Below are 27,531 nucleotides of genomic sequence, written 5' to 3'. Positions count from 1 at the left end.
TTAGTCTTGATCCACCTGTGTATGTGTGCTTGTGGGTAAGCAAGAAGTGTGAAACATCAGCACTGGCAGAGACCGAATATTTGGCTTATACCATTAACCTAAAGTGATTTACGGCACCGCCATGATACTTATTAGATACCTTGATCGGTATTTGAAATGGGATCTAATTGACTAATCGACTAATCATTTAACAATCAACATTATAGTAAGGAATAGAAAGGTCAACACGTTTTTATCTCGCACATACCTTTTTGCATCCCGACTCACTTTTGTTTTGTGTCGTGTGCATTGAATTTTTAAATATTTGTTGAAAAAATATTGTTTAAATGGTTAAACACTTAAAACAAACATAGCTTTAGTAATGCGTTGCAGGTCCTCTGACTTTGTTTTAGCCTACTACATCTAGTTGTTTTCAAACGCAAGAATGTGTCTTATGTCCCTTCCGAAACTGAGGGTCAGTTAATCCTGAAATGTAGGTGGTCAAGTAAACCCTCAAAAATTTAGTTTTGCGCATCTCTAGCTTTTACCAGTAAGCCATTTCAGGCTGTTTGCGACGCCAACATGATATATCACTCTTAAGTTGCATTGGTCAGACATGTCAGTATTGTCTTTTGCTATTGAAATGCTTGTTAATGAATTCCTCTCTTTCTATTTCTCAACACAGGTCTTAGAGGCAGCCCCTTAACTATGGGATTTCAAAACTACTGAGGGCACTTTCACAAAAGGAGGGGAAAGAGGCGTAATCGAGAACAAAAGGAGAGGATTGAGATTTTGAAAAGAGGATCAGTTCTTTCGGACTCTGTGGGGTGCATGCTGCCCCCTCAACTGGACGTCCTCTTTTGTGCGAGAGAAAATAAAAGCAGGCATGCGCAATAAACTGAAAGAGTTCCGGGATGGGGGACGCCCCATGCTGGGGCAGAGGGACAGGACTCTTGTGGTGCTGCTGATCGCAATGGTGCTGACAGTAACGGAAGTGCGGGCTTCCTGGGATCAGAACCCTATGGAAGTTCTAGGTGATGTAAGGCAGCTGGAGGCGTCTATGCACTCGGCGGTCTTGTCGGACCTACGTGAGGCAGAAGCAGCGGTTGTCTCCGTGTCGCAGCCCAGCGGCTTCCCAGACTCCTCAGCGGTGGTGGGCAGGGTGTTCCAAATGGGGGTGCCCATCAAAGCGAAGGACTCCAGGGATGTAGTAAAGGTGAGATTGTCTTCCTTTAAAGTGCATGGCATCCTTAAAAATGTGTTGCAAATGTATGCAAACAAATTTGTCCTCTGGTGCTCAGCGGATCGTCCCTGGCATATCAGATAGCTCCACATCAACACTCCCCAGCCAATGTACTCAGTCAGTGCAAAAGACGTGACTTTGCCCCAAGCACTGCTCAAATCTTATTCTACGCTTTCCTTATGACTGATGGACCATAAAATGTGTTGGTCCCTGTAATAATGCAATACTACTTGAAAACACGTGGTCTGCATGCTTTACGGCTTAGAGCTCTCTGGGAACTGCGAGCATGGGGTGCACTTTAGTTTTATTTAACTATTGCACTTTAGGTATTTAAACCCCAACAAGGTGTCTGTCTTCTGTCAGCTAGCATTTCTTGCTTTCTGAAAACCAATCGATGCGCTAATGGTACAAACACAATGCAGCCCTGACCAGGCATCTTTTGTTGACCACCCAACAGTTGATGAGACATTTTTAACCAACCAGTCCATGTCAACTGTTGTTAAAAGCGTGACCCCTGTCTGAATCTGTTCATTGTGTTTCTCTGTCCCGTCTAAATGTTGGGCGGCTCTCCCAGGCCTTCTATGTAATCCTACATTCACTGGATCATTTCTGCCCTGTCAAGCGCATTTTTTAAGTTGAAACCACAAACCCCTTTGTGCACTTTCGGAAAATCTGTCTTGACAGCTGTGCCAAAGAATCTAACGCCCAACAGTTAAAGCTGCCTACAGCTGTTCCCTTCCATAGCCATTCAGACCTGTCCAGACCAATAGCCTACGATGAACTTCCCCTTTCCTTCCTTAAGAACATTTAGAATCAGCTTTGCAAACTACAAATAATTTTGAAGTCTCAGAAAAGGTAGAGAGCCAGGACAAAAAATTAATTCTAACTACAGAGCTGTGTTTTACTACTTGGAGTGGTGGTACGTGCAAAACTTGCCACTACAATGGTAGTGTGTTGAAGATTATCAGAGACTAGCTATGAGTTTGCTAGGTAGTTGCTTAATGGCTCAGAAATAGATAAGGACGCACCGATCCAATACTCTGTAACGGAATTGCCTCTGCTGCCTTTTTTTTCCATTTTATAAAGCATGCGCATAGTAACTGGAATTTACTGGTAATCTGTCATATCTATCATATCTTGTTGCCCCATTAAAAAGCTTTGAAATGCATTTAAAATAAATTGTGCACCCAAGATTTTTTCTAGAATTACTTTTGCTGGTAAATATTTTGTCATAATATATGATTGCATTCATTTGTTGTTTTTCTCTATAATAAAGTAGTGTATTTAGTGGACTGTGTTAAAAGTGATCATCAGTTCTACACAAAGATGTATAGGTATAGCACTGGTATTTCGGTCAGTTAGGAAAAAATTGGTGCATCAATAAAATAGACATGTTTTTTTATATGGTCTAAATAGGGCTTCAATATATATGTATAACAGATCTGTGTCTATGTATATCAGAAGAAAAAAAAAAGTTTTTTTGCCCACTTTCTATAATTAAGCATCTATATATTTCTTTGTATATACAATTGGTTTATTACAATATATAATAGAAAAATATTGGCACTGTACAATGTTTTTTTTTTTTTGTTAAATATAAATATAAAAAATATATATACATCACATTAAACATTTAATTAATATCTTAAGTGAAAATGTTAATTACAGCCCTAAAAATACATTTTCTTTTTGTCCATTCTCTGAATTTTTTAGCCCCCCCTCGTGACCCCCTGGGGGTCCCTGGGCCAGGGTTTAAAAACCTTGACTTAAAATCATATGAGATTTTAAGTATCTTTCACATTTAGGCTTATCAGAGACATATGCATGGACAATAGTTATAGTTGTGCTTGCCTGAGCAAACACCAATAATGCATTTCCAGGACTCTTGTTTACATTTTAACATCTTATTTGATTTGCTCTTTTTTTTTTTTTTTTTTTTATAGCATTATTAGTGTATAGTATTGCAGTTGGTCTTTGCTGCTAATTCTATAGTATCTTAAGTCTGTCATGTCCAAAGTTCTCTGTTCACACCAGACCCATCAGCATGATTTCCACGAAATACTTGGACCCTCAGATATTCATAAATAACCTACTGTGCAAAAGATCCTTTTGAAGTCACTGACCTACTTCATGCTTTTAAATTTCTAGCCTCCATTTTATCAAAAGGAACCAAGGGGATATGCTTAAAAGAGAGAAAAGCCAACCTCATCCTAAAAACATCCCTTTGTGCTTTTTTTTTATTTATGTTAAAAACAGGACAACGCTCTAGTCTTAAATGCCAAAGCCAATTGACGAATGCTCAATCATCTCGATAGGCAGCTGTTTTAGTTGCTGCTGATGTCGTTCATGTTTGAACGAAGGAAACGGCGAGCTTCTCTCTCCCTTGTCCTTTCATTTCTCTGAATTCCTCTCCTCCTGCTCCTCCACTCTCGTCCGTGATGGCAGGAATCTTCGTATTCTCCCCAGCCCCTCCCTTTTTCAGCACAAAGACTGGCACTGAAACCTAATTAGCCTCAGCAGTGAGGCAGTGGAAAAGTTGTATTCCTGCAGCTGATAATAAAATGGCTTTGGAAATATGAGTCACTTTATGTTGACTGGGAGATGTATGTAACTCAAGATCGCTCCGTTTGGGTCTTGTGGATGCATATTCACGTTTATTTGTTATGATACTGTCTGCATAGCAACCGGCTTTTGCGGTGCCAGTGTCAATGCAGTCTAGAATTACTCTGCCGCACCACTGCCCTTTCACAGTCTTTATGCAGTCTCGACAAGTCTTTCCTTTTCAGAAAAAAGGACCTATAATTCCTCATTTTAGGTGGGTTTGGAAACAAAGGGAGCAAAATGCAGCCCTCGGCTTGTGTGAATGAATCAACAGAGGAACCTGCCATGCCGTTCCTGTTATGTCCACTAGAGGGCAGTTACTGGTTGACTATTTAAGTGCCCTTGACTGTTCTCCTTGTGATTGTTTCAGAAAATGGAGCTCTGTGGATTTATACCATAAATAAGCCCCTCTTTTAGTATTTATCCCTCTTTATTCAGGGTTCTTATTTTGCAGAAGTCCCGGTAGGTCCTATCAAATAGGTCTTATGTTGAATTCAAATGTCGAGTTACTGCATATACCCAATCTCCACCTGTCTGCCACAATGACACAGCCCAAGGAGCTGTAATTTTCCCTATTTCATAATGTGACCGTGTTTCGATACCGATCCACTTTAAAGAATGCTGCTTGCCATTCATGAGTTTTATCTTCACAGCGCATTTTTTCTCCCCTCTGCACATTTACTGTTTTCTCCTTTGTTCATGCTTGTTCCGCAGCATGGATCAAAAGCTGACATTCCCTCCTCACCGAATAGCAATTTAAAGTTTTGTTATAAACAAACAGCAGCTCTCCTGGTGAGCCTTTATTCTGTTACCTTTTCTTTCCCTGTCTGAAAAATGTCAGCAAACAGAATCGGCATTAATTTGATAACTTTCATTTACCTAGATGAAGGACTGCTATTGGCAACTTGAAGCCTGTTTTGATTTCTGCTACACAGGCAGCTCGGTCGCACATTTTGCAAATCCCTCTCTCAAGTGACCTGAACACACCCCACATTTCATTTGTAATTTTCGGCAGAAAAATGGGTCATGTTCCACAGTCCGCTGAAAAAGGCCTGCCGTTTTCCCTAGGTAAGAGTGGGTTATTTTCAAAGATCACTCTGTCGTCATTCTGTCTCAAAATTGGGAGTGCAAATGCTTCGCTCCTTAAAATGTGATGGGTCTTTATTTAAAGAAGCATGTGTAAAAGTATTCAGAGACCACGATGAGTAGAGTTGCATGAATTTTTAACCAAAGAAAATGGGTTAGTCATTTCATGTAAACATCTGCTTGGCCAAACTAAAGGGCTCTTTCCCCCACTGCCTCCTTTGTCTCCGTTTCTCTCTCTAATATCACAAAGACATGCCTGAGCCTACTCCTTCAGAACTATGAATCTTATCTTTTCAGCTGTCTTCATATCCCAACAATGGGATCTATTCTTCCTGCAGACTCCCCCACAAGCATGCTCTAACAATGAGCAGCTTTATTCGACCCACAACCAAGGGAGTTTCGATTCATCCTTGTAATTCCTTCATTTCAGGGGCGAAAAGTTTATTCTTCTCATCAGGTCTTTAAAGATTTTAATATTTCAACCCTATCACTGAGGTCCTACGGGTTGTTAAAGGGATAGTTCATCTAAAAGGAAAATTCTGTCATCGATTGCTGTCATGTCGCTCCACACCTTCTTGACTTTTATTTTTCCTGTTGAACAGGTTTAACAGAATGTAAAAATTGACAGTCGACATTTACATTCCTTGTATGGAATACAGTTTTAATTTTTAGGTTCCTTGTTGGTCTATTGGTTTTGTGGCCCTGGGATCTGTAGGAATATTTTCTTTCCCATTCTACATGTGCCATTCAGAAGCGTCCTGACAGGCTTGCCGCAGCAATTGAAATATGAAAGAAAAAACAACTCCCTAATATTCTTGTTGTTGACATTCTCTCTGCACTCGTTTCTGCCTTTCCTTGCTTTCTTCACTTAAGTCAAGAGAAACATGCCGTTGGCAGAAGTTATACTGTCTTTAGTGTGGGTTGCATGAATCATCACTATGGAAACTATGTGGTTCCCTAAATGTCAGTGGCTGTGTGTGTGTGTGTGCTGCCACTGATGCTCTAGTTTCAGAAGAAAAAGACTTGCCTTAACCTTCTGTTTTAATCTAAACCAAGGTCTAAAAAGGCACAGAAAGTAGACATCCCATCTGTACCATATGTTTCAATGCAGGTATGGTATCAATTTGGCTATAAACTGAATATGTAAGGTATTTTTGTCAGTGCTGTATATCTAGGCCTATTAGATATTGCTGTGGTTTTTACAGATAATGAGGTGAAAAGTAAATATAGATTCAGTGGCATTGCCGAATCAATTCACTAATTGAAGGATAATTCCACAATTGATCGTAGTTTGACACATTCTGTAATTGATAGCTGTGGCCCATTTCTGTGTTTTAAAGGAATAGTTCATCCAAACATAAAAATACTGCCATTATATAGTACTCCTTTATGTCATTTTAGTTCGGTTTGACTTTCATGGAATACAAAAGGAGAGGTTTAGCAGAATGTTCACGCCACATTTTTCCATACGATGGAAGTGAATGGGGGTCGACATCAAGACTGGAAAATACATGAAAGTAGTCCATGCAAGTTATAGAATAGCTTAGTATGATGATGACTAAATTGTAATTTCGCTTTATGGTTTATGACCCCTCTTAAGGTGCCATATTTAAATATGTGGAAGCAAATAGGATTTGAGAGCTGCGACTGTGTAAATGATAACAGAATTGTAATTGTGTGAGCTAACCCTTTAAACCCTCAAAATACAACTGTTCTGTGCAAGCCAAGTACCATTTGAAGTGCATCAATGTTGATGTTTCAAGCACACTATCAATCAACAAGACTATAGATCAGCCTATAATTAGACTCTCACCTGAATTATTAATGTCTCTAAGCGATCAAATAGGTCCACAGTCAAACTCGCACACATGCTCTGACTGGTAGATGGGAATATTCAAAAGCAGGATTGCGAAAGGCAGAGAGGGGCGTGGTGCTGTTGGATTTTTGTGTCTAAACTTTTGAAGCCTGTCAATTGAAATAAAAAGCCCAGCTGCTGATGCCACTGCTCCCTTAGTGACTGTTATGTACTGGTTTGAGTTTTAATGACCCAACTCATGGGCACTGGCTCTACATAATGTATGAACCAGGATTTATTACCAATCGAATTAAGGAACTGGAAAGAAAGGATGTATTTTTGAATTTGCAAAGAGACTTATGTTAACGGATCATCGCAATGCCATTGATTCATTATTGGTTATTTTTGACTGAGCGCTCATTGAATGGCTCTCCAGCTGATGGAGAATCTCATGCCGCAGGGAGCTCTATGCCACTCTGAGAGCACTCATTCATTATAGTCTTCACTCCTCCTGTGTTACTGAATTTGAAGATACTGAATTCATGCTCACAACCAGGAAAGACATAATACAAAAACTAAAAATGATGTATCATTTGAGAAAGACGACTTCGATTCATGTGATTAGTCACATTATAAAGTGAAATTTACTTTCAGTTTTTACGTGTTTTACTTGGCAGTGCATGTCTGGCATCACTGTAAGCTCATTTGTCTTGTTAAATTTCAGATGCGAGTCATTCAGTTGCAGTAATCGTTATTTCTCCTCCCATTTTACAGATCACAGAAGCAAGCAAGGATGTGCTCCCAGCATGGTTGCATTGGGATGCAGAGAGTGGCACACTTCAAGGCCTTCCTCTAGAGACAGACAAGGGCGTTCACTACATATCTGTTTCTGTTTCCAATGAAAGCCAAGTCTCCCAGAGCCCAGATGTGTTCTCCATTGAGGTGCACCCAGAGGAGCATGCTGATACAGACCCTTTTCAGCTTGCAATCCAGCAATCAGCCAGCAATGATGTCCAACCTTTCATCTGTGGCAATGAGGAGCCCGTTACTGTGCTTACCGTCATTCTGGATGCTGACCTCACAAAGATGAGCTCAAAGCAGAGGGTAGAGCTACTTGCCAACATGAAAAAGTTCTCTGGCATGGGGCTTCAGCACATGAAGATTTTGCCAGTGGTCAACAACCGTTTGTTTGACATGTCTGCTTTCATGGCAGGACCAGGAAATGCCAAGAAGGTGGTTGAAAACGGAGCCCTTTTGTCCTGGAAACTTGGCTGCAGTCTGGATCAAAGCAGCATTCCTGATATTAGTAGTGTTCAGGTTCCAGCAAAAGAGGGGACCATGTCCGCACAGTTGGGGTATCCAGTTGTTGGATGGCATATCGCTAACAAAAAGCCCCATGTACCCAAAAGGGTGCGAAGGCAGCTCAACAACACCCCCACTCCCATTCCCTCATTACTCCCCCCAACAGCTTACCCTGAGCCCCCCGTTCGTATTGTTCCCACACCAACCTCTCCTTCTATTGCTCCTACCTCAGAAAGTTCTGCCCCACCTGTTCGTGGTCCTATGCCACTTCCTGTGAAACCTACCATTCACAACAAAGATCCTATTGCCTACACTCCAACCTTAGGCCCCCCTCAACCAACACGTGTAATGGAAACCACCAGCACTATTGGCATCCAGCCCACCATGACCAGGCCTGTATATGTTGGAACCTCTGTGACCCCAGCAACACCCACCACCAGGACAAAACCGACAAAAAGACCTGGAAAGAAACCCAAGACAACACCAATACCAAGAGAACCCAAATCCACCACAACCAAGCCACCAAGACGCACCACTCCCGCGGTTATTGTACTTGATGGCAATATAAAACCCCAGCTGCGTAACCCAATCGATCAGGTGAATGCCTACGTTGGCACCTACTTTGAGGTGAAGGTTCCATCTGATACATTTTTCGACAAAGAGGATGGAACTACAGATAAGTTGAGGCTCACTTTGCGCAAGGGCAATGATGTAGTTGGGGATGATTCCTGGATACAGTTCAATAGCACAAGCCAGTTGCTGTATGGATTACCAGACCAGGAGCACGAAGGAAAACATGAGTATTTCATGCAAGCAACTGACAAAGGAGGTCTTTATGCAATCGATGCCTTTGAGGTCCGTGTAAATCGATGGGGAGCCAGTGTTAAGTCACCGGTGTTGTTTACTGCTGTGTTTGAGGGGGATGCACGTACAGTCACCAATGACATTCACAAAAAGATCCTTCTTGTCAAGAAACTGGCCCAGTCTTTCGGTGATCGAAACAGCAGCACTGTTACACTGAAGAACATCATCAAGGGCTCCATCATAGTGGAATGGACCAACAACAGCCTTCAGCAAAACCCCTGCCCAAAAGAGCAAATACAGCTTTTGAGCAGAAAGATCTCTGATAATGAGGGTAAACCCTCTATACAATTCACCAAACTCATGGAACCCGACTTCAAGGCATTAAATATCACTGTCAGGGGCACAGGAAGCTGCCGTAACTACATGTTTGTACCGTTAGGTGAGATCCCCGATCCGACTCCATCTCCTGTTACTCCTGCTGTGGGCGCGGGAAGACAGAGCACTGATGATGTTTATCTTCACACCGTCATACCGGCAGTGGTGGTTGCAGCCATTTTGCTGATTGCCGGAATCATTGCCATGATTTGCTATCGCAAGAAGCGCAAGGGCAAGCTGACTATAGAAGACCAAGCAACTTTCATCAAGAAAGGAGTGCCCATTATTTTTGCGGATGAGCTCGATGACTCTAAGCCACCCCCCTCTTCCAGCATGCCCCTTATCCTTCAAGAGGAAAAGCCTCCGCTTCCTCCACCAGAGTATCCCAACATGGCTAGTCCAGAGACAACACCTCTGAACCAGGACCTTTTGGGAGAGTACACACCTCTACACGATGAGGATCCTAATGCCCCTCCCTACCAGCCACCACCACCCTTCACTGTCCCAATGGAGGGGAAAGGATCCCGTCCTAAGAACATGACCCCATACAGATCTCCACCCCCTTACGTGCCACCCTAATGTTTGCTGAAACCTCTGGAGCAGGAGGATGGGGAACTTTTGTAGTTCCACACCAGTGTTGTCTCTTTGCATTATGGGATTTTTAGAAGGGGGGCGCTGCAAATCAGGGGGTTTGGGTTTGAATGTGATGGGATGGTTTTTGTTAAACAGGACTCTTAAGGAGAAGTGGGAGGGTGGGGTGAGTGGATAGTCTGCAAAGGACAGCAAGAACAACCTCAGCCTCTGACTACTCTGGTTATTGCTAAACTGTTGGGGATGTACCCTCCAGTCCTGGCGCTTTTGTGTCTAGATGGGCTTTTTTTGACTAATTATTGGTTTTGTTTATTTCTTTTATTTTGTTTTTTGTTTTTCCTTTTTTTTGACTCAGAATCAAACTTCTTGCCTAACAGCACTCTTTCTATCTTCTGAATTCGTTAATCTTGAATAATATAAGCGGACAATAAAGCTGACTGCAGGTGCAAAAGGTTTCATAGAGAAATTCAATAAGAGGAGGGGAATAAAAGAATGGCCTTGAGAGACTTGGACAGGCATGCAGACAGTTTTGTGGGATGTCGATTCATTATGGTTTTGCCTTTTAACACAAAATTAAAAAGTTTTTATTGTTATTCACATGTCTAGTTAAATCACTACAAGAAGAGGTAGCCAAAACGAAAGATTTGTTTAATCCACTGTATATTTGAAAGTTATGCTAGAACATCTTTAATTTTTATTATATATATTTTTATGACTTTTTTTAAGTATCACACTGAAAACACTATTTTCCACCCCTCAATTCTGAAAAAAAAACTAACTAATATTAAATATTAAATCACTGAGTGAACATCGCAAAGTGTGTTCTGACTTGAGAAATGTGCTGTATAGTTTCTTGCCAGCCATGTGAAACTTTTGGATGAGGTAATCTCATGAGTGAGTCGTCTATGCAGATTCTACCTTTGACCTGTCAGGCTGAAGCCCAGTACTGATCTCACTTAATCATATTTCCCATAGGTCATGAAGAAATCTTGTGATGTAATTGGATGTACAGGTTGACGGCGTCTCCGTATCCTTAATTCTCTCATAAAACTGCAGGAACAATGTTCAGCACCCTCAAGTCAAAACCACCAATATACTGTTTCACCAGTTAAACTCAAGCTACTGACAGTCATTGAGACCGATTGCTCAATTTCAAAGACTTGATTTAATCAGAACAAGCTCTGGTTTCAAATGATTTGTAGTTTCTTTTTCTTTTCTTTTTCTGTTGTTATTTAAAATAAAAAAATTATATATATATATATATATATATATATATATATATATATATATAATTTCAGTGATGATTATGGAGTATATGCCTTGGATCCACTCAAAATAATTCTAAATAAAGACTGAAGATTTTGATAATAGTGACCCAATCCTCTACACAACGGCATTGTTTATTATGTCATGTCATTATTATATATTTGCAGTTGAATGCCATATTTTGCCTTGGTGGTATCGCAGCAAGTGTCTTCTGTACATAATATTCTGCCTGTGGATATAACTGTATTTATAGTCCAAACGTGTGTAAATCAGATATGGTAAAAAAAAACGAATAGGAGAAAAAATATTACCGTTTGTTTTAGATGAGGGGTGATTATTTTTTATACATATATAGTGATGGTTATTTAAAAAAAAAATCTTTGCGCAAGACCTGGAATGGGAGTGAAAAGAGCCGGTTTCATTTACAAAATCATCACAGAAAAAAAAAGGTTGATTAAAATCACGATCTAATTTTTTATAAAGTTTTTGATACAGCCTCAAATTGTTTATTAAGAACAATAAATATATAGTGTACTGCAATTTGTAAATCTTTAGTCTTGGTAATTGATTCATTTATAGCTTTTCCTCATCTGTCTATTTTTTTTTTAGGTGGATTTCTTTGTTTGCTTTAAATTTATTTAACAAAATAGAAAAGGCGGACTGTGTTGTCGGGAAAAATGTTGCCCTTTGTAATAGTTTTTTTTTTTTTTTTGATTCGTGGTTTTTTTTTCTGATTCGTTTTACGCTCGTTTGTTTTGAGGTTTGATTTCAAAAGTGACATTTGCAATAATAAAGGTGTGACGTAGTCACGGCTGGTCAGTATGAGTAGTGTGCAAGATATGTGTGATACGTCCTCAGTTCTGACAACCCTAGAAGACTGAATTGTTTGGCCATGCAGGGGGTTATGTATGGATGTAGCTTACTTTCGGGGTGTAATGCTAACTCGGTTTTTAATGCTTCCATTTATCAGTTAACCAAAATCCATGTTTCTTTCGGACGTACCAGCAGTTTCAAGATGTTGGTCTTGCAAAAGATACAAGTTAGGATTGAGGTACAAAAACATTGCAACATGCACTTCATCTTGGTACGACATTGAAAAAATACTGATTAGGAAAATAATTTTTGCAAAGTTATGTATTGAAACTAAAGTTTAAGCAATTTGCCAGTATGGTAAGAAATCATTCACATTTTATAATTTACAGGAATGCATAAATCAGCAAAGAAACAGATTATTTTGTTTCAATACATTATTTATACATTTATGTAGCAATGAGTCTACTGCTTTCTCATTAGCACAACTCTGAATAAATATTTTACTTGGAAAAACCAAAGATGCAGATTACAAAATAGCTGTTGTTTGCCAATGTTAAGTCTGCTGCTTTAGTTCATGTTGTGAAACGGGATGATGAGTAAGTAAAAATGCAACAGTTTCCCCTTTTAAGAATGTTTGCTTGTTTTTCCTATAAAATACAAGCTCAGTGTTGTAGGTCAATGGAGAATATTATTACATATATTCAATCTATCTGGTTATTTTTACAAACCCTGAGCTAAAGATTAATTTAATCTGTATCACAATATTCGTTTCATTCTTCGGCACAGTTATGGTGTCTATACATGTTTTATGTGAAATCAAGTTAGCCGTACTTTTTTTTTTTTTTTACAGTATTTCAGCCTGCAGAAGAAAAAAAATCATATGCAGTTTGTTTGATTAGTATGAATATAACTTTAATACTTAAAACTGGAATATCATGCTTTTACGTTTGATAAGAGGGGGGAACGGTCAGTATGTTTTGTGTATATGAGTTCTGTTTCTTTTTGTTTTTATCGATGTTTCAAAGTGTGCAAGCTGTATTGCAAAGACAAGCCGAGGTGACGTCGAACATTTAAGCAATGCATTTCTAAAGGTGCTGAGGTTGACCTTGGGGGCCAGGTGTAACAAATGACAGTGATGTGTTAAATGAGACGCCTTTGAGGTCTGACAACACGCAGATGCTGCGATGAAGTGCAACCTAGTAAAGAATTCAACACCAACGTAATGACGAAAACCACTTTATTCATTCTCTTTCATGTTAAACAGCGTTGGTTCATTTATACCACCAAACACTGTATGTTTGAATCTTGTATTAAAAAGTGTTCTCACCGGGAATGTGTGTGGGCTCTTTGATAATTCATTATTGAGAGATGTCATAGGATCATATACATCACATAGGCCATTTCATTCATAATTTGGGATTAAAGAAATGTTCTGGGTTCAAACAACTAAGATGCATTGACAGGTTCTTTGATTATTAATTTGACTTGTGGCTAAGTTTGTTGAAACGAATATAAATTGTGGTTAGGGTAATGCACAGTACTTGCATTGAAAACGAGGGAAATGGATTTTTAACTTTAACTTAGAAACCTTTAAAGACAATGAGCTACGATGTTATTAATCAATAGTTTCTGCGTGTGTTGAAGGCGTCAGCCTGCATTATTTCAACTTAGTCTTAAAATAATCGTGTTTAACTTTGGAAAATTAATGGACAAAACTACATTACCCATGATGCTGTACAGAAAATTCCACCAATCAGAAAGCAGCAAAACCTGTCAGAAGATCTCTTTAGCCTCGCCCTCTCCCAATGAGCACGGCGAATAACGTAATGGAGTCGATCTCCCTATGCGCTCAAAATACTGACATATTTGAATATATATGCATGTTTTAAAATAAACTTAAAATATATTGTTTATATATCAACATTTGTGAATGAGTAGTTTTATATTTCTCCATTTTAATTTGATTATGCTGTTTGCAATGCTTCATGGGATTGCAGTTCTTTCCCTCACTAAAGCCGTTAAGTACACAGTCTTGTACCTTTGTCTATATATGTATATATATTCTGATGCAACTGGCCTCATTTCACAACTCAATTTGTGTTAACCCTCTGGTGCTCTTCAGTAATTTTTGACCGAATTTTTTTTTTTTACTTCATCGGAATGGTACAAAACTTGGTAAAGGTTTTGGCACCTGCTATGTGAACATAAAAAAACATGGACTTGATTCGAAAAGGTTAATTGGTCCTAAAAAAATAGTCACACTTGTGCTCCTTGCAGTCAAAAATGAGCGCATTGGAAATGAATGGGGATGAATTTCAATTTCATCTAGTGGAAACAAAATCTTACTTACTGAAAGCAATTTTTTTTAGATATCCGGCTCAAATGTGGAACACAACTTGTTTAGATTTATGGCTTTGATTTTCTTGCGGTTTTAAATAAAACGTGTTTTTGAAAATATACATTGCTTAGAAAAAATGTGTGCATTTTTCATAACAATAAATGTAAAATTCTGTAACCTAAGTTCACTTTTTAAAATGTTTTTCACTTCGGCAATAATCTGCCAAGTGTCGTCTTTTAAAAAAAAAGATATAAAACTTAAGTCCGTGCTCCAAAGCATTAAAAATTTACGACAGTTTAAATTGGAAATTTTATTTTCAGGTCTATGCTCAAAACGTGAATAAATGGATTATAAATACAGCGTAAATATAATTTAGCACCATAAAATACAAAATATTTAATTAAAAACTCGAACTAAAATACATTACATAAATTTAATTGAAAGAACAAATAAAACATTACTTTTTGACCGACACACGAAGAGCTCCAGAAACATTTCTTTAATGAATTGTGGATTAGCATATCCGGTTTCCATTTCACATACTTTTTTTTTGGAATTCCCCACAATCTCAAACATTTATTTTTGTACATCTACAGCACTTTTTTCAAAGGATCCTCCTCACTAAGACCCCTCATTACCATCAAAGCCCGTGAACCCTCCAGCAAGTGACCTTTTGGGTAGAGCACCCTTATAAACCCTTTCGTTTGTGAGGATCTGAAGCGCCCTCGATGGCATCGCGGCCTTTAAACCCCCCCTGACAGCTAGAGATCCCACGTCTTTCTTTTCATTTACTCTCATCTATCACAAACAAGATTCATCTGTTCTACAAGATAAATTATACACGCCATACCCCTTACATTCCCTTTGTCTTAATTTAGAATAAGAAACACAAGTAGACAAGGTGTCTCTCTTGTCAGACAAATCGAGAAGGCAAAGATGAAAGATGTGTTTCCAACGCCAGTTTCAATCGTCTTCATTTCACTGTTCTTCCCTCGCAGGAAGATTTCAAGATTAACGCGATTATTTCCATTGCATTGACGGCTTTTAAAAAAACAAAACATGAACCAGTTCGCATAGTCGCATTGTGTTTGTCTCAATGGTTGTGAGCTGAAAAACATCCAGATGCTGCATGTTCAATAATTGTGGGCATTCAACTATTTTAATAACGTTCTCCCAATTCTCTGAACTGTTCAGATCACATTAAGGACAATGTTTTCTCTCCTCCACATGGACTGCGACGTTAAGCCCTTGAAGTTTCTAATAGGACGCAGTGTAGCAGTTTACAGATTGTAGTTTTAGTGCCGAGTACATATGAAGATTAAAGGCGTTTCGCCTCTAAGGACGCCTCTTGTTAAAACGTACAGATGGTTCTGTCTCTAAACTCTTGTGTTTACTTAGCCATGGGCATTAGGATGGATGAGCCTTTTACTCTCTCCAGATACTGCAATGATTTCCTACAAAACGAAAACTCGAGATGGCCGGGCGTTCTCGGTGTGTTTGCGGCTTTGCACTATTGAATTTTAAAATGAACATATGTCAAACTCGCTACATCCAGGGAGCTTTACACCATTCCTGGGCTTATTTGTACTTACGATTCAAAATGATATATCTTGTTGTTGCGGTTTAGTCGATCCTCCTCAAAACTCTTCAAATGTATAAAAGAATACGTCCGGGTCGTATTTCACCCCCAACAATCTGAAGAAATGAGAACATTCGCATGACAATTAAGCACTTTTGCCCCCACTTCTCATTAGCATAATGCAAAAACATAAACATAATTAATTAAACATCATGGCAGTAGTTGTTCTGCTGCTTTATGCAGATTAATGTTCAAATAAAAAGTTGGTGCAAAAATGATTGTATCGCGGTAAAGAAAATAATTGCGGGGAAAATGTTTGGACTCATTACGGTAATGATCATTTTGGGGGGGGGGGGGAAATGTGCTTAATTGCCATGAAAAAATTGCAAAATAATGTTCCTAAAATAGGGCTTCTTTTTATGATTTATTATTATTTTATTAGCATTTTGGTGACAATTGAGAAAATGTAACTAGGTCACCTTAAAATGAATTAAGTAATAATATTAATAAATCATGTACTTACTATAGAGTTATGGTTAGGGTTTGGTTTAGGGTTAGTTAACTTAATAATGCATAATCTACTGTTATATAGTAAGTGCATGTAGTAACGTACGGAAGCATATTGCATTCACTTGAGGAAAACAATCTACTCTGTTTTTCTGAATTAACGAGTTAATTATCTCAGAATTACGAGATATTTTTTTCTTGAAAAACATTTTTTTCACTCTGTTTTTATGAATTAATGCGTTATTCATAATTTTGAGATAATTAAGTCATTAATTCAGAAAAACAGAGCAAAAACTTTTTTTTCCATGAAAAAAATCTCGTAATTCTGAGATAATTACCTCGTTATTCAGAAAAACAGATCAAAAACTTTTTTTTCATGAAAAATTATCTCATAATTCTGAGATAATTAACTCGTTAATTCAGAAAAACAGAGAAAAAACTTTTTTACATGAAAAACTATCTCGTAATTCTGAGATAATTAACTCGTTAATTCAGAAAAACAGAGCAAAAACTTTTTTTCAATGAAAAATTATCTCGTAATTCTGAGATAATTAACTCGTTAATTCAGAAAAACAGAGAAAAAACTTTTTTACATGAAAAACTATCTCGTAATTCTGAGATAATTAACTCGTTAATTCAGAAAAACAGAGCAAAAACTTTTTTTCAATGAAAAATTATCTCTTAATTCTGAGATAATTACCTCGTTAATTCAGAAAAACAGAGCAAAAACTTTTTTATTTCATGGAAAAAAACTTTTTTTCCATGAAAAAATATCTCGTAATTCTGAGATAATTACCTCGTTAATTCAGAAAAACAGAGTAGATTTTTTTCCTCAAGTGAATGCAATACGCTTCCGTAGTAACGTGCAACTACGTCACCTTAAAAATAAAGTCTTACCAGCATTTTTGTTAGATTCACCCATTTACCACTATGGAAAAAATCACCACAGTAATCAATGTTTTTTTGTTTTTGTAGCATGATATCTATGAGTACTCTTTGTTGTGCCGTTGCATTGGTCATGAGTGATATCTGATGTAAAATAAGGAAAAGTTTGTCTTCAACTCAAGAAATAGTTCTGTTCCCATTTTAAAACCAGGACATTAATGTAGAACTTGGTAACAAATGCAGAAACGATGTTTGTGTTCCTCCCATTGTTCTCTCTTTTTCATTTGAGAATACCCAGGCGCCACGCAGTAGACAGTGGCAGTTCATCATCTCACGTGTGTTTGATGCAGCATTGAAATGCATGCGGTTGAGAACATCAAGCGGAGGAGCTAGGACTCCACGTGGCGACGCAGACAGGAGTTATTCCCAAGATCTGCTCGCAACGTGCCGAAATCTGGACTGCAGCTCCATTGGGTCTCGGTGCGACATCTGCACTGAGTGTATTATACATTACACAGTGTGTATTATACATTACACTGTGTGTGCAGTGTAGGAGAAGAGGAAGAGTTTGACTTTACTATGGTAAGATATGTTGGGTACAGCTGAATACAATTTATTCCAATGGGTTTGATTGTCAAAATGTTGGATGAGCAAGATTTTAATACATTACTGTGAGGTAGAATGCTTGTATACGTTTGCCACATTTTCTCTTTGCTCTTCAAGTACTATGATAATACCATGGTATTTTGACACAACTATCAAATTTTGTAGATGTACCACATGATAATCATGTAAAAAAAAAAAAAAAAATCCTGTAACACAATTGGTATTCTTAGAGGTATCTTGTAAAAACCATTGAATATATGTATCACCGTGTTTTGTTTTTGGACATACTGTATAATGTTTTTTTGTTTGTTTGTTTTTTGTGACACCGTTCAAATTGTATATGAATATCATAATCATTCAGTACCATGACTTAAATACCAAACTCCTATGTTATCATCATGTTTTTTAGCAAACTGTAGCTTTACCATATTCCATAGTAATACCATGGTATTTGTTGATGTATCATGTAAAGTCATTCATTACCATGGTATATGGTATTATCGTGTTTTTTTAGACATACAGTACCATAATTTATCTTTGTGACATACCATTTAAAAACCATTGTATTTGAATATGGTAATCATGATAATCATATATATATATAGCTACTGTATATCAAACTGCTGTGATGTCATAATGATTTTAAACTAAATGTGGTATTACCATGTTTTTAGTACAAGTGCCATGCCATTCTTTGTCCTGTGTAAATGCCATTGTTACAATAATACGCTGAATATGAAAATATGGTATTACCATTGTTATAACGTTTTATAGTCATTTAATTTAACACATAAAGGTTAAAAAAATCATACAATCAACATATGGCAGAGCTCAAATATACAGTAAACTTTTTTCTTTCTTTTTTCCTGATGCATTTTACAGATTCACTGGTAAAAAGAGTATAAACAAGATACTGGATTGTTATACCTAAAGGGACAAATCATTATGAGTCGGAAATATTCATGAAGTAAATCTATGCAAATTCTAATCAGACATGCACTGTGATGGGAGAGCTTATCTCAAGGACCACGTAGACAGAAATTACCCACGTCTGTTGTCAATTTAGAGCAGACGTGTGAATCAAGCCCTCATGCGCCGCTTTAAATCGAGGCTGTTTGCTTGCCGAACACGGTCCATGTTCAGGACATCACCATATGAGCGGGGAACGCCAGTGGTAACAGGTCCAGAGTAATATTCTCTTACATTTACCCCTTTGAAATGTGTATTCTGAGAGACCACTGCCTTCTTTAATGCTTTAAGCTTTCCTTTCCCACTGTTGCTTAAGGTTTTTTTTTTCCAGAGAACATAAACAATGGCAAGCAGTTTCTCAGCATCTGAGGAAAAACTGTGACATTTACTGTGTCATCTCTCAGATTACAAATGCTGAAACGACTTCAAGGCCTGACGACACCTGAAGGGACTCAATAAAGGAATAAGCCTGGTTTCGGGATGTCCCGAATTCTGTTTTCTTACAAGGGAAATGCTACCAAGCTTCATAAAAGTAGCTCGTAACATTTAAGCACTATATTCCAGGTCTTCTGACGCCATAAAGTAGCTTCGTGCGAGGAGAATAACATTTTTATCAGTATTCTCTGAAAACCATCCCAAATTGTTTGTCCAAATACGCTCGCTCTTTATTGGTACTTAAGTAATATAGGCTTATGTTGAACTTTAATCTTGTACATAAAGTTTTGAATGAAAAGTGTCACTGTTGCTACATGAAAACGTTCTGTGTATTTGACAAATGTTGCGTCGTCTGTGATAAAGTACGCAAACACTGTGAGAGCGTCACTATGGGAAGCAGAAAGTGTCCCGTCTTCAAGTTTCTGTTTTGCACGTACTGACTTTTCCAAGTTAAATGCCAAAAAATGATTCCTAATCATATCCCTACCTATATGTTATCCCTAAAATCAAAGTGAAATGATAGGAGAATAACACTGCTGTAGAAGCACATAAGCCTAAACTTGACATAAACTGTAAACTCAAAAATGGAAACTGAAAATACGCCCAATGGAAACACGTCAATTTCACAAAAACTCCCATATATCGCACAAAAGTGTTTACGCTCGCATGAGGTGGTTTTTTTGGCAATTCAAAAAAGGAATATTTCGCAAAACTGCAATGGAAACAGTTTTTGCGCATTAACAGGTCACCCGGCGTATGTAAAAGCCGATCATTCTTTAAAGATGACGCAGTGTGTTTGGAGTGGAGTCGAGACAGAGTTCTTCCATAAACTCATAAAAAACAAAAGTATCACTGGATTCTAAACAACAAAGAAATGCCACAATTTATCAAGACCTTGAAGCAGAAGCAGGGAGAAACAGCTCATATGTGCCGCTCTCAAGTATAAGGTACTTTCCTCGCCATTTACGCTTGGATAACACGCCTAAGTCTCGTCAGGTTAAAAATAATGTCTAGTGCAGTGGCTGAGATAACATCCATTGCCATGATTTTTGTAATGACTTATCGCAAGAGGAAACAATTACATCTTAGGGGCCGTTTACACGACACCGTTTTCAACTTAAAACTTTTTATGCGGTTTGGCCGTTCGATTACGCGACAACATCGGTTTGGGCGCCTAGTATGCAAACTTTTATAAACGGGTTTCAAAGTGCAAGTTTTTGAAAACAGCCTATGTGTAAACAACAAAAACATGAATCTCTGAAGACGATGACGTCATGCATGCGTATTACGTGTTCAGTCTATAGTGTTTCAGCGCCATCTAATGGCCTGGAGAATAAAGCGTTTTTAGTCGGTTTCGCGGATCTGTGTGAATGGGGATCGTTTTGACAATGGTGTCGTCTGTACGTGGAAAACTCAAAGGAAAACTTCTCCGTTTTAAGAATATCATTGTCGTGTAAACGTCCCCTAAGTCGCATAACATCGGTTAATGGAAACGCCGTCATTGCGTATTAGTTTTTTATCGACATTTAGAAAATATCGCAAAAGTTTTGCGCAAATCTGTAATGGAAATGCGGCTAATGACATTCTGCTAACTATCTTCTATAAGGAAAGAAGATCACACTGGTTTAAAACAATATGAGGGTGAGTAAACTCCAACAAAATCCTCATTTTGCAGCGAACTATCCCTTTAAGGACACTATTTTTAACGCAGATCAGATGTGCCGTTATACCAGAGCAAAAAAAAAAAAAAGGTCAGCTTGGATGGACTTGAAGATAAAAGAGCAGAGGACATCAGATGAGTATGTTCCTCTCCGCTCTCGCGAGCTCATTCAGATTCGTCCTCAGTAACCCAGGTGTCCCCTCGCGTTGCGCCGTTCCAGGAATGATGAAGCACTGGGCCTCGAGAGCTCCACGCAGGCTGTTGGCACAATCTATTATGCATGATGAGATTTGGCCTCTCTCGATCTCTCTCCCTCCCTTCCTCTCTTGTTGGCTAGCTAGCTAGAACTCATTACTTTGTACTTGTTGAGTGGAAGCCGTTATTTCAGGCCCATTAGTTAGCCATAAGGGATTGTTATGTGACCACAGATGCACATTTTCTACATGCTAGCATGGAATCATTTTTTAATCTTCAGAAGCAAATGGAGGTTTGGGGCAAAGCGCCCCGTTTTGTTACAAGCATGTGCGTCCATGTGTGCACGGCGAGTGATTGAAATCTGCTCGGGTCCAAGAAATGCAATGCAGATACTGGAATGACAAAATGAAAACTTTAAAGGGATTGAATTTAAATAGTTTTAAAATAAGAAAAAAAAAAAATAAATAATGTAAAAGATATTTTAAATAACATAAATAAACAATGAGCAATACATTTGTTACAGAATTTGTTTTGTTTTTTATAAACGTTGGGTAATTGTTCATTGTTAGGTCAATCAACTAATATTAACAGATGCAACTTTTATTTTTAATTATAAATTAGTCAATTTATGTAGTTACCTAATACTAACGGAACGTTGCTCTAAAGTGTTACCATATATTCTTTAAGAATTAATTTGATTTTTGTCAACATGAAAGTGACTAAGTTACAATAAACGCAGTCCCATGTCAATATATAGCTAATTTATAGTTTGTCCACATTTTTCTAATTGTTCATCTAGAATAAAATGTTACGAATTTCTACAAAATCGCCACCATTTGGCTAGAGTGAACGAGATTTCACCAAGTACAACATCATCTTTGTCGATCCTGGAACAACATTCCAATCAACCAATCAGATTTGAGGGACAAGTTTACAGTTTATGTCAAGTTTAGGCTAACAGCCAGGGTTAGTTGCTCTTACATCAGTGTTATTCATTATGATTAGGCTAGAACCAAAAATAAACAAGCCTTAAGGACAATCAGTTTCCTGCCATTGTGCCACAAATCGAAATAATCTAGCAAATCCAGTGAACCTAATTCGCCTTTGGCTAAGCCACACCCTAGAATGTAGATTGACCAATCACAGCGCAGCCAAGAACGAGCTCCCACAGTGGTCCAACACTTTTTCACAGCGCTCCATTGACTTTAACACAGGCGTCTCATATTTTTGGTCTCGGCAGGCTATTACCGTCGTAGTTTTATCAAAAATATGGTTAAACGTTGTGCCTGGGGCATTTGTAACACAGATACGCGTTTCCCAGAGAGGTTGGAGGGGGGTGTCCGTTTTTTTCCCTTTCCAAAACCAAAGTCAAATCCTTACAAGTGTCGTCTAGCACACGCTGCTAATAAATACAACGTTATACTCGCGTAGTCCGATTGCTTTGTAATAACGATTATAGAAGTGAATCGAGACCTACCCAGCTTTGCATGAACAGTGTTGCTCCATAATATTGTTAGTCCCAGCCTCCGTCTCGATTAGTAGGATATGCGGTGGTTCATTTTTTGACTGTGACCGGTATGCTTTTGCCTCTATTTGGATGCCTTGTTGTTCCTTGCGTTTCACCTGTATGTCGTGAATATAGCCTTCGAGCGTATATTGCAGCCCCTTTTGCCTACTTCTATCGGACATTTATTTGCTGTTTTATAAAAGTTTGATAAAATTTCAGCAGGAAGAGCTGTCACAGTAAGCCATGTTGATACCAGAGCCCAGATGAAGTTTGTTTGTCGGACGTAGCAACAGTAACTAAGGGGGGCGGGGCTTAGCCAAGAGCGAATTTATGTGCAAATCGGCTACAGCCTCTATGCTGGATTTCACAGAAGCCTCCTTCACTGGTTGGAATGGGATTGTAAATCTCGTCAGTGACGAGGAGAATTAATGCCGGCCTGATAACTGCATGATGGCCCTTAAGTGTGATCACTGCTGTTAATGCCAGCTTTCTTGCTGGGGCTGCTCGACGCATATTATTGGATCATTGCAGTAGCAGATTGGATGACACTTTAGCAATCTTTTTCATTACCAGGTCACATAAATCCTGACGTCCTCTTGTCACTCTCTCATAAAGCCCTCTAAATGTTATTTCCCCTCTAATGAGCTTTTTAGTATAAATACAGACTTTTGGGGGGTTTTGTGTAGTGGCGATTGAGCAAGAAATTACCATAAGTGGGATCTGAGAAAAAGAAAAAGAAAACAACAGAAATAATCGGCATAATAGTATAATTTTACATCTGACATTGCTCATCATCCCTAAACAAATGCTGTTGACTAAATTAACATGCTGAGCATATGATCAGATGAAATTGAATCATGTCAAATCAAGTGGCAAGAAGGCACAGAGGGGCAGCTGCCTTAAGCAGCCCAGGCTCATTGGAAAAACGTATATTATCAAAACGTCGTGCACGTTTAGGTTTTTTACGGTACAGATTAACGTGAATATGGCAACGTTTTGTATATGGAGTTTGTACGTATAACCATAGTTCTGAATTGAAATGTCCGTTGAGTGACGCTAAAAGATTAATGCTCCATTTTAAAACAAAGTACACCTACACTAAACCCTAAACCTTAAAGCTACCTGATAGTGTTAACAAGAGAAAATGTGACATAAAAACGTAATCGTAACCATGGCATTTTAGCTTGTTTTTGAACTCTTGCCTTTGAGCTCTTTTGTCTCTTCTCTCTCCGCATCACAAGTACAATTCTGTACCAGCTGAGCTGCCGCGCAAGTTTAGTATCACGACAGTAAAACCGAACATATGGAGCTGGTTAAGTGATGCAAACTCCAAAATATATTTGTTTACACATCATGCACTATGGTAAAAAGTGTTTCGAGGTCATAACATAATTGTGCAAGGAGCCGCGTGAAAACAAGTCTTTATTAATACAATATTTGCCCCTGTAATCATAATTGCGTGTGAATACGATTAAAAGTACTTGCTGTGTTCATTTCTGTTGGAAACTGCAGTGATATATACGTATTTCGCATTTTGCAAAAATGTTGCCACAGGCACGTTTTTTCCAATGAGCCTGTGTTGCTTCTAAGGCATGTTGCTAAGCTAAACACATGATATTCTATATAGCATTATAATAACAAGTAAACAAATGTTGGGTGAAACAGTCTTACTATCTTTCTTTCACAGAACTATTTTGCTCTGTCAAACACATGTTCAGTATGGAGTGCCACAAGGCTCAGTACTAGGACCTTTGCATTTGACCCTATATGCTTTTTAGATACACAATGCACACAATTTCCATCTGTCTTTATTTTCTTATCTTTATATCATTTTTCATTTGGAATGAATTTAGTTCTTGACTTACTTCTTAACATTTTGTCAACACACAAATGCTCAACTATTTTTATATTCATTATATTACTTCAGATAGACTGCACGTTCTCTGAATGTCAGAAACGCATATGGAATTGCACATACTTGTAAACGCTGTACACATCAGCAAATTATGTGTAGCTCCAAGTATAATTAATGATCTAATTGTCAGTGGTGGCGATGTATTCTTTTCTCTCACTCGTTGCCATACAAGAATAAACAGCTTCCACATCCTCTCTATAGTGCAATAAAAGAAAAACTCTAATTCCACATCATCTTTTACGACTTTATTATCCAAGCTATTGATTCAATTCATGTGAAATGGGGTGCCAAAGGCTTACATCTTTAGCATATGCTCATAGCGTGCCTTCTGAACGATATGTGCTCGAATTACGTCTGATAATGGATGGCTTGACATTTTGTTTTTCTAATGAAATCCTCCAAGCCTAATTTTGCTCTTTCACTGATGAAAACATGAGTCATTATAGAGTGATTTGCAGTATAATCATTTGGGATCTATTTCCGCAATGTTTTTTTTTTTCTCCAGGTAATGCATAATGGGATGTTTCTTTGTCAGTGATCGATGCACGTGTATCTGATTCGCAGTGCGTTGTGGGATGGGCTGCCAGATGGATTGTGGGACTGTAAAAATCACAAGTGGTTTTGCGATCAAACAAACGCTCATGTAATTGGACACATGCACTGCAGAACACAACAAAAGTGTTCTGCTGTTCGAGCACATAGCGTTCAGAAGGCATGCTACAAGCATATCCTGAAAATGTAAGACTTCGGCTGTATGTTCTGCTGAACTCCAGTTCTTCTGGGATGTTCCAGAGTGCAATTAGGCTTGTACGTTGGTGGATTTCATATTCATTTCATGATTTTGTTTGTTTGTTTTTCTGACAGGCAGCTTTTGTAGCATTTATTAGGGTGTGTAATTAAAATCTTATCTATGTATTTTATCAATTTCACACTGCCACTGAGAATTATGGGAAATGAAGTTTTGCTCCACAGACCTCACAACCTGATAAATGAGTAGTTTTTTTTGTTTTGTTTTTACAAATTTGACCACCATTCTTCATTAACACTAGACAAAATATGTTCACTATACATATTTAAATATGAATACAAATTATTTTCTTTTCATATTTTTGTCTTTTTTCAGGACAAAATATATCTAAATATTCTAAAAACAATAAATATTTACTTAAGAAGTAAAATTACATTCAAATATAATGTCTTCTTGACATTGTCTTACCCAATTGGCAAGTATATTTTTGTTTTACCCTCATAAACCAGCTAAGCAAGTATCATTTTTAAACAATTTGACCAACACTTTTTCATTGACAGTGAACATAATATGTACACAATATATAATATCCTAAAATAACAGTCAAATGCCAAGTCTTTGGCAAGTAAAAATCCATTGGCAAGTAAAACATTTAAAAAACCTGCTAAATGCATTTTTTTTTACCAAAAAACTAAGAGTGCCCAAAATATGCACTCTAATAAATATAAATAAAACTAGTTTTGTGTCATTTTATTGTTCTGAAAAAAATCTAAACATCCCCAAAACAAGACAGATTAACTTGAGACTTGATATTTTAATGTCATTATATTTTTGATTACCTCATTTGCAAGCTGTTTCTTGTTTTAGCCTAATAAACCTGCAATGAGTGGTATTTTTACACAATTTGACCATTTTTCTTCAGCAGTACAAATAAAAATAACCATCTTAACTACAGTAGTAAGAAATTCTTCCTAAATATCCAAAAATAACATTAAAATCATGTCTTGTTTATATGTTATGACCCCAATGGCAGTTATTTTTCAAGTTTTAAACATAACTCAAAATGTTTATGAGGCTTATGCTTAAAACAAGACATATGAAAGGCTGAAAGATTCATGCGTTTCTGACAGGAAGTTGGCAGATATTGCGGGGTGAAATAGCCATAAGAACCTTGACATGGATTCAGCACTGACAGCCATTGTCATCTCCCTTCCTCTTCTTTCTGCACTTTCTCAGGTTCTCACTCACACATCCTTTCTCTCGCACCTATTCGCTCGTCCTCACGCTCGCTTCTTCAGCTCACACATTCCTTTCCATGTTCTTTCTCTCTGGAAGTCTCAAAGTCATTATATCTCTTCGCCCCGTGTGAAGGGCGAGCCGTCACATGACTCGTCATCAGTCACTCCTCATTCCCTCGCCCAGCCAGGTAATTTAGAGGGAAGGTTTTTCCGACGGGACTATCCATGCAAGGAAAGGTACATTTCTCCGTGTGTTTGTGTTCCTGCAGCTGGTATGGGAGGAACTGTCTGAGGAGAGTGTGATTGCATGAGGGAGCTGCCAGTCCTTCAGCCGATTTGACAGACACCGTTTTTTTTGTGTCTTGACATCTGGCGGCAATCGAGGTGGACTTTTTCCTCAACCTCCTTGTTCCACAGGAATAACTTTAGTCTAGAGTACAATGGGGCCTGGAACCTTATAGACAATGAAGTTATATGACTTTAAAATGTATCATTTTATTGTATGTGTGGTCTTTGATGTGACCAGAGATCTAAATATCTAACTCAAAGTAATAAATAAAACAAATTTAGTGTTCCAGTGTACACACACTGTCTTTGAATGGTATACATCTGTTAACACATTTCTTATTGGCTACCCCATATTCATTTTCATGCTAAATTTGTTGTATTAACATTTTGTTTTTATATTCATTATCTGAAAGCTAACTTCATGTCTCCTGTTAAGAAAGCATATGCAGGGAAAAAAGCAATGGTCCTAGTACTGAGCCTTGTGGCACTCCATACTGAACTTGTGATAAGAAAGCATATGCAGGGAAAAAAGCAATGGTCCTAGTACTGAGCCTTGTGGCACTCCATACTGAACTTGTGATAAGAAAGCATATATAAGATAAAAAGAATAAAGTGTTATTATATGGTGTTTTCATGACTTTCAAAAAGAGAAAATAACGATAGCGGCAAAATGATAAATAATGATAATGGTAGTCAGAAGAGAGAAAAGGGTCCCATTTACTGTCACTCCCACAGCCACTGTATTAGAAACACCATCGCAGTAGTGTTAAAGCTTCAGTCCGTAGCTTTTATGGGGTTAAAAATGA

General features: G+C 38.0%; 1 protein-coding gene across 2 annotated transcripts in view; it reads left to right on the top strand.

Annotated features, from left to right (window-relative positions):
• The window catches only part of dag1 (dystroglycan 1), a 33,975-nt gene extending 24,123 nt beyond the window's left edge, over window positions 1–9,852 (top strand). For both annotated transcript variants that reach the window (XM_056260576.1, XM_056260575.1), the window contains exons 2-3: window positions 665–1,195; window positions 7,479–9,852. In XM_056260576.1, the coding sequence (XP_056116551.1) occupies window positions 866–1,195; window positions 7,479–9,764 (2,616 nt within the window). In that variant the 5' untranslated portion in view covers window positions 665–865 and the 3' untranslated portion in view covers window positions 9,765–9,852. The remainder of the gene's footprint in view (window positions 1–664; window positions 1,196–7,478) is intronic.
• Window positions 9,853–27,531: the final 17,679 nt, after the last annotated feature.

This window comes from Rhinichthys klamathensis, unplaced genomic scaffold (assembly GCF_029890125.1).
Source record: "Rhinichthys klamathensis goyatoka isolate OS25496 unplaced genomic scaffold, OSU_Roscu_1.1 h1tg000009l_1, whole genome shotgun sequence".
NCBI lineage: Eukaryota > Metazoa > Chordata > Actinopteri > Cypriniformes > Leuciscidae > Rhinichthys > Rhinichthys klamathensis.
Note: the sequence above shows the minus strand (reverse complement) of the source record. Positions and strands in the feature narration are given on the sequence as shown.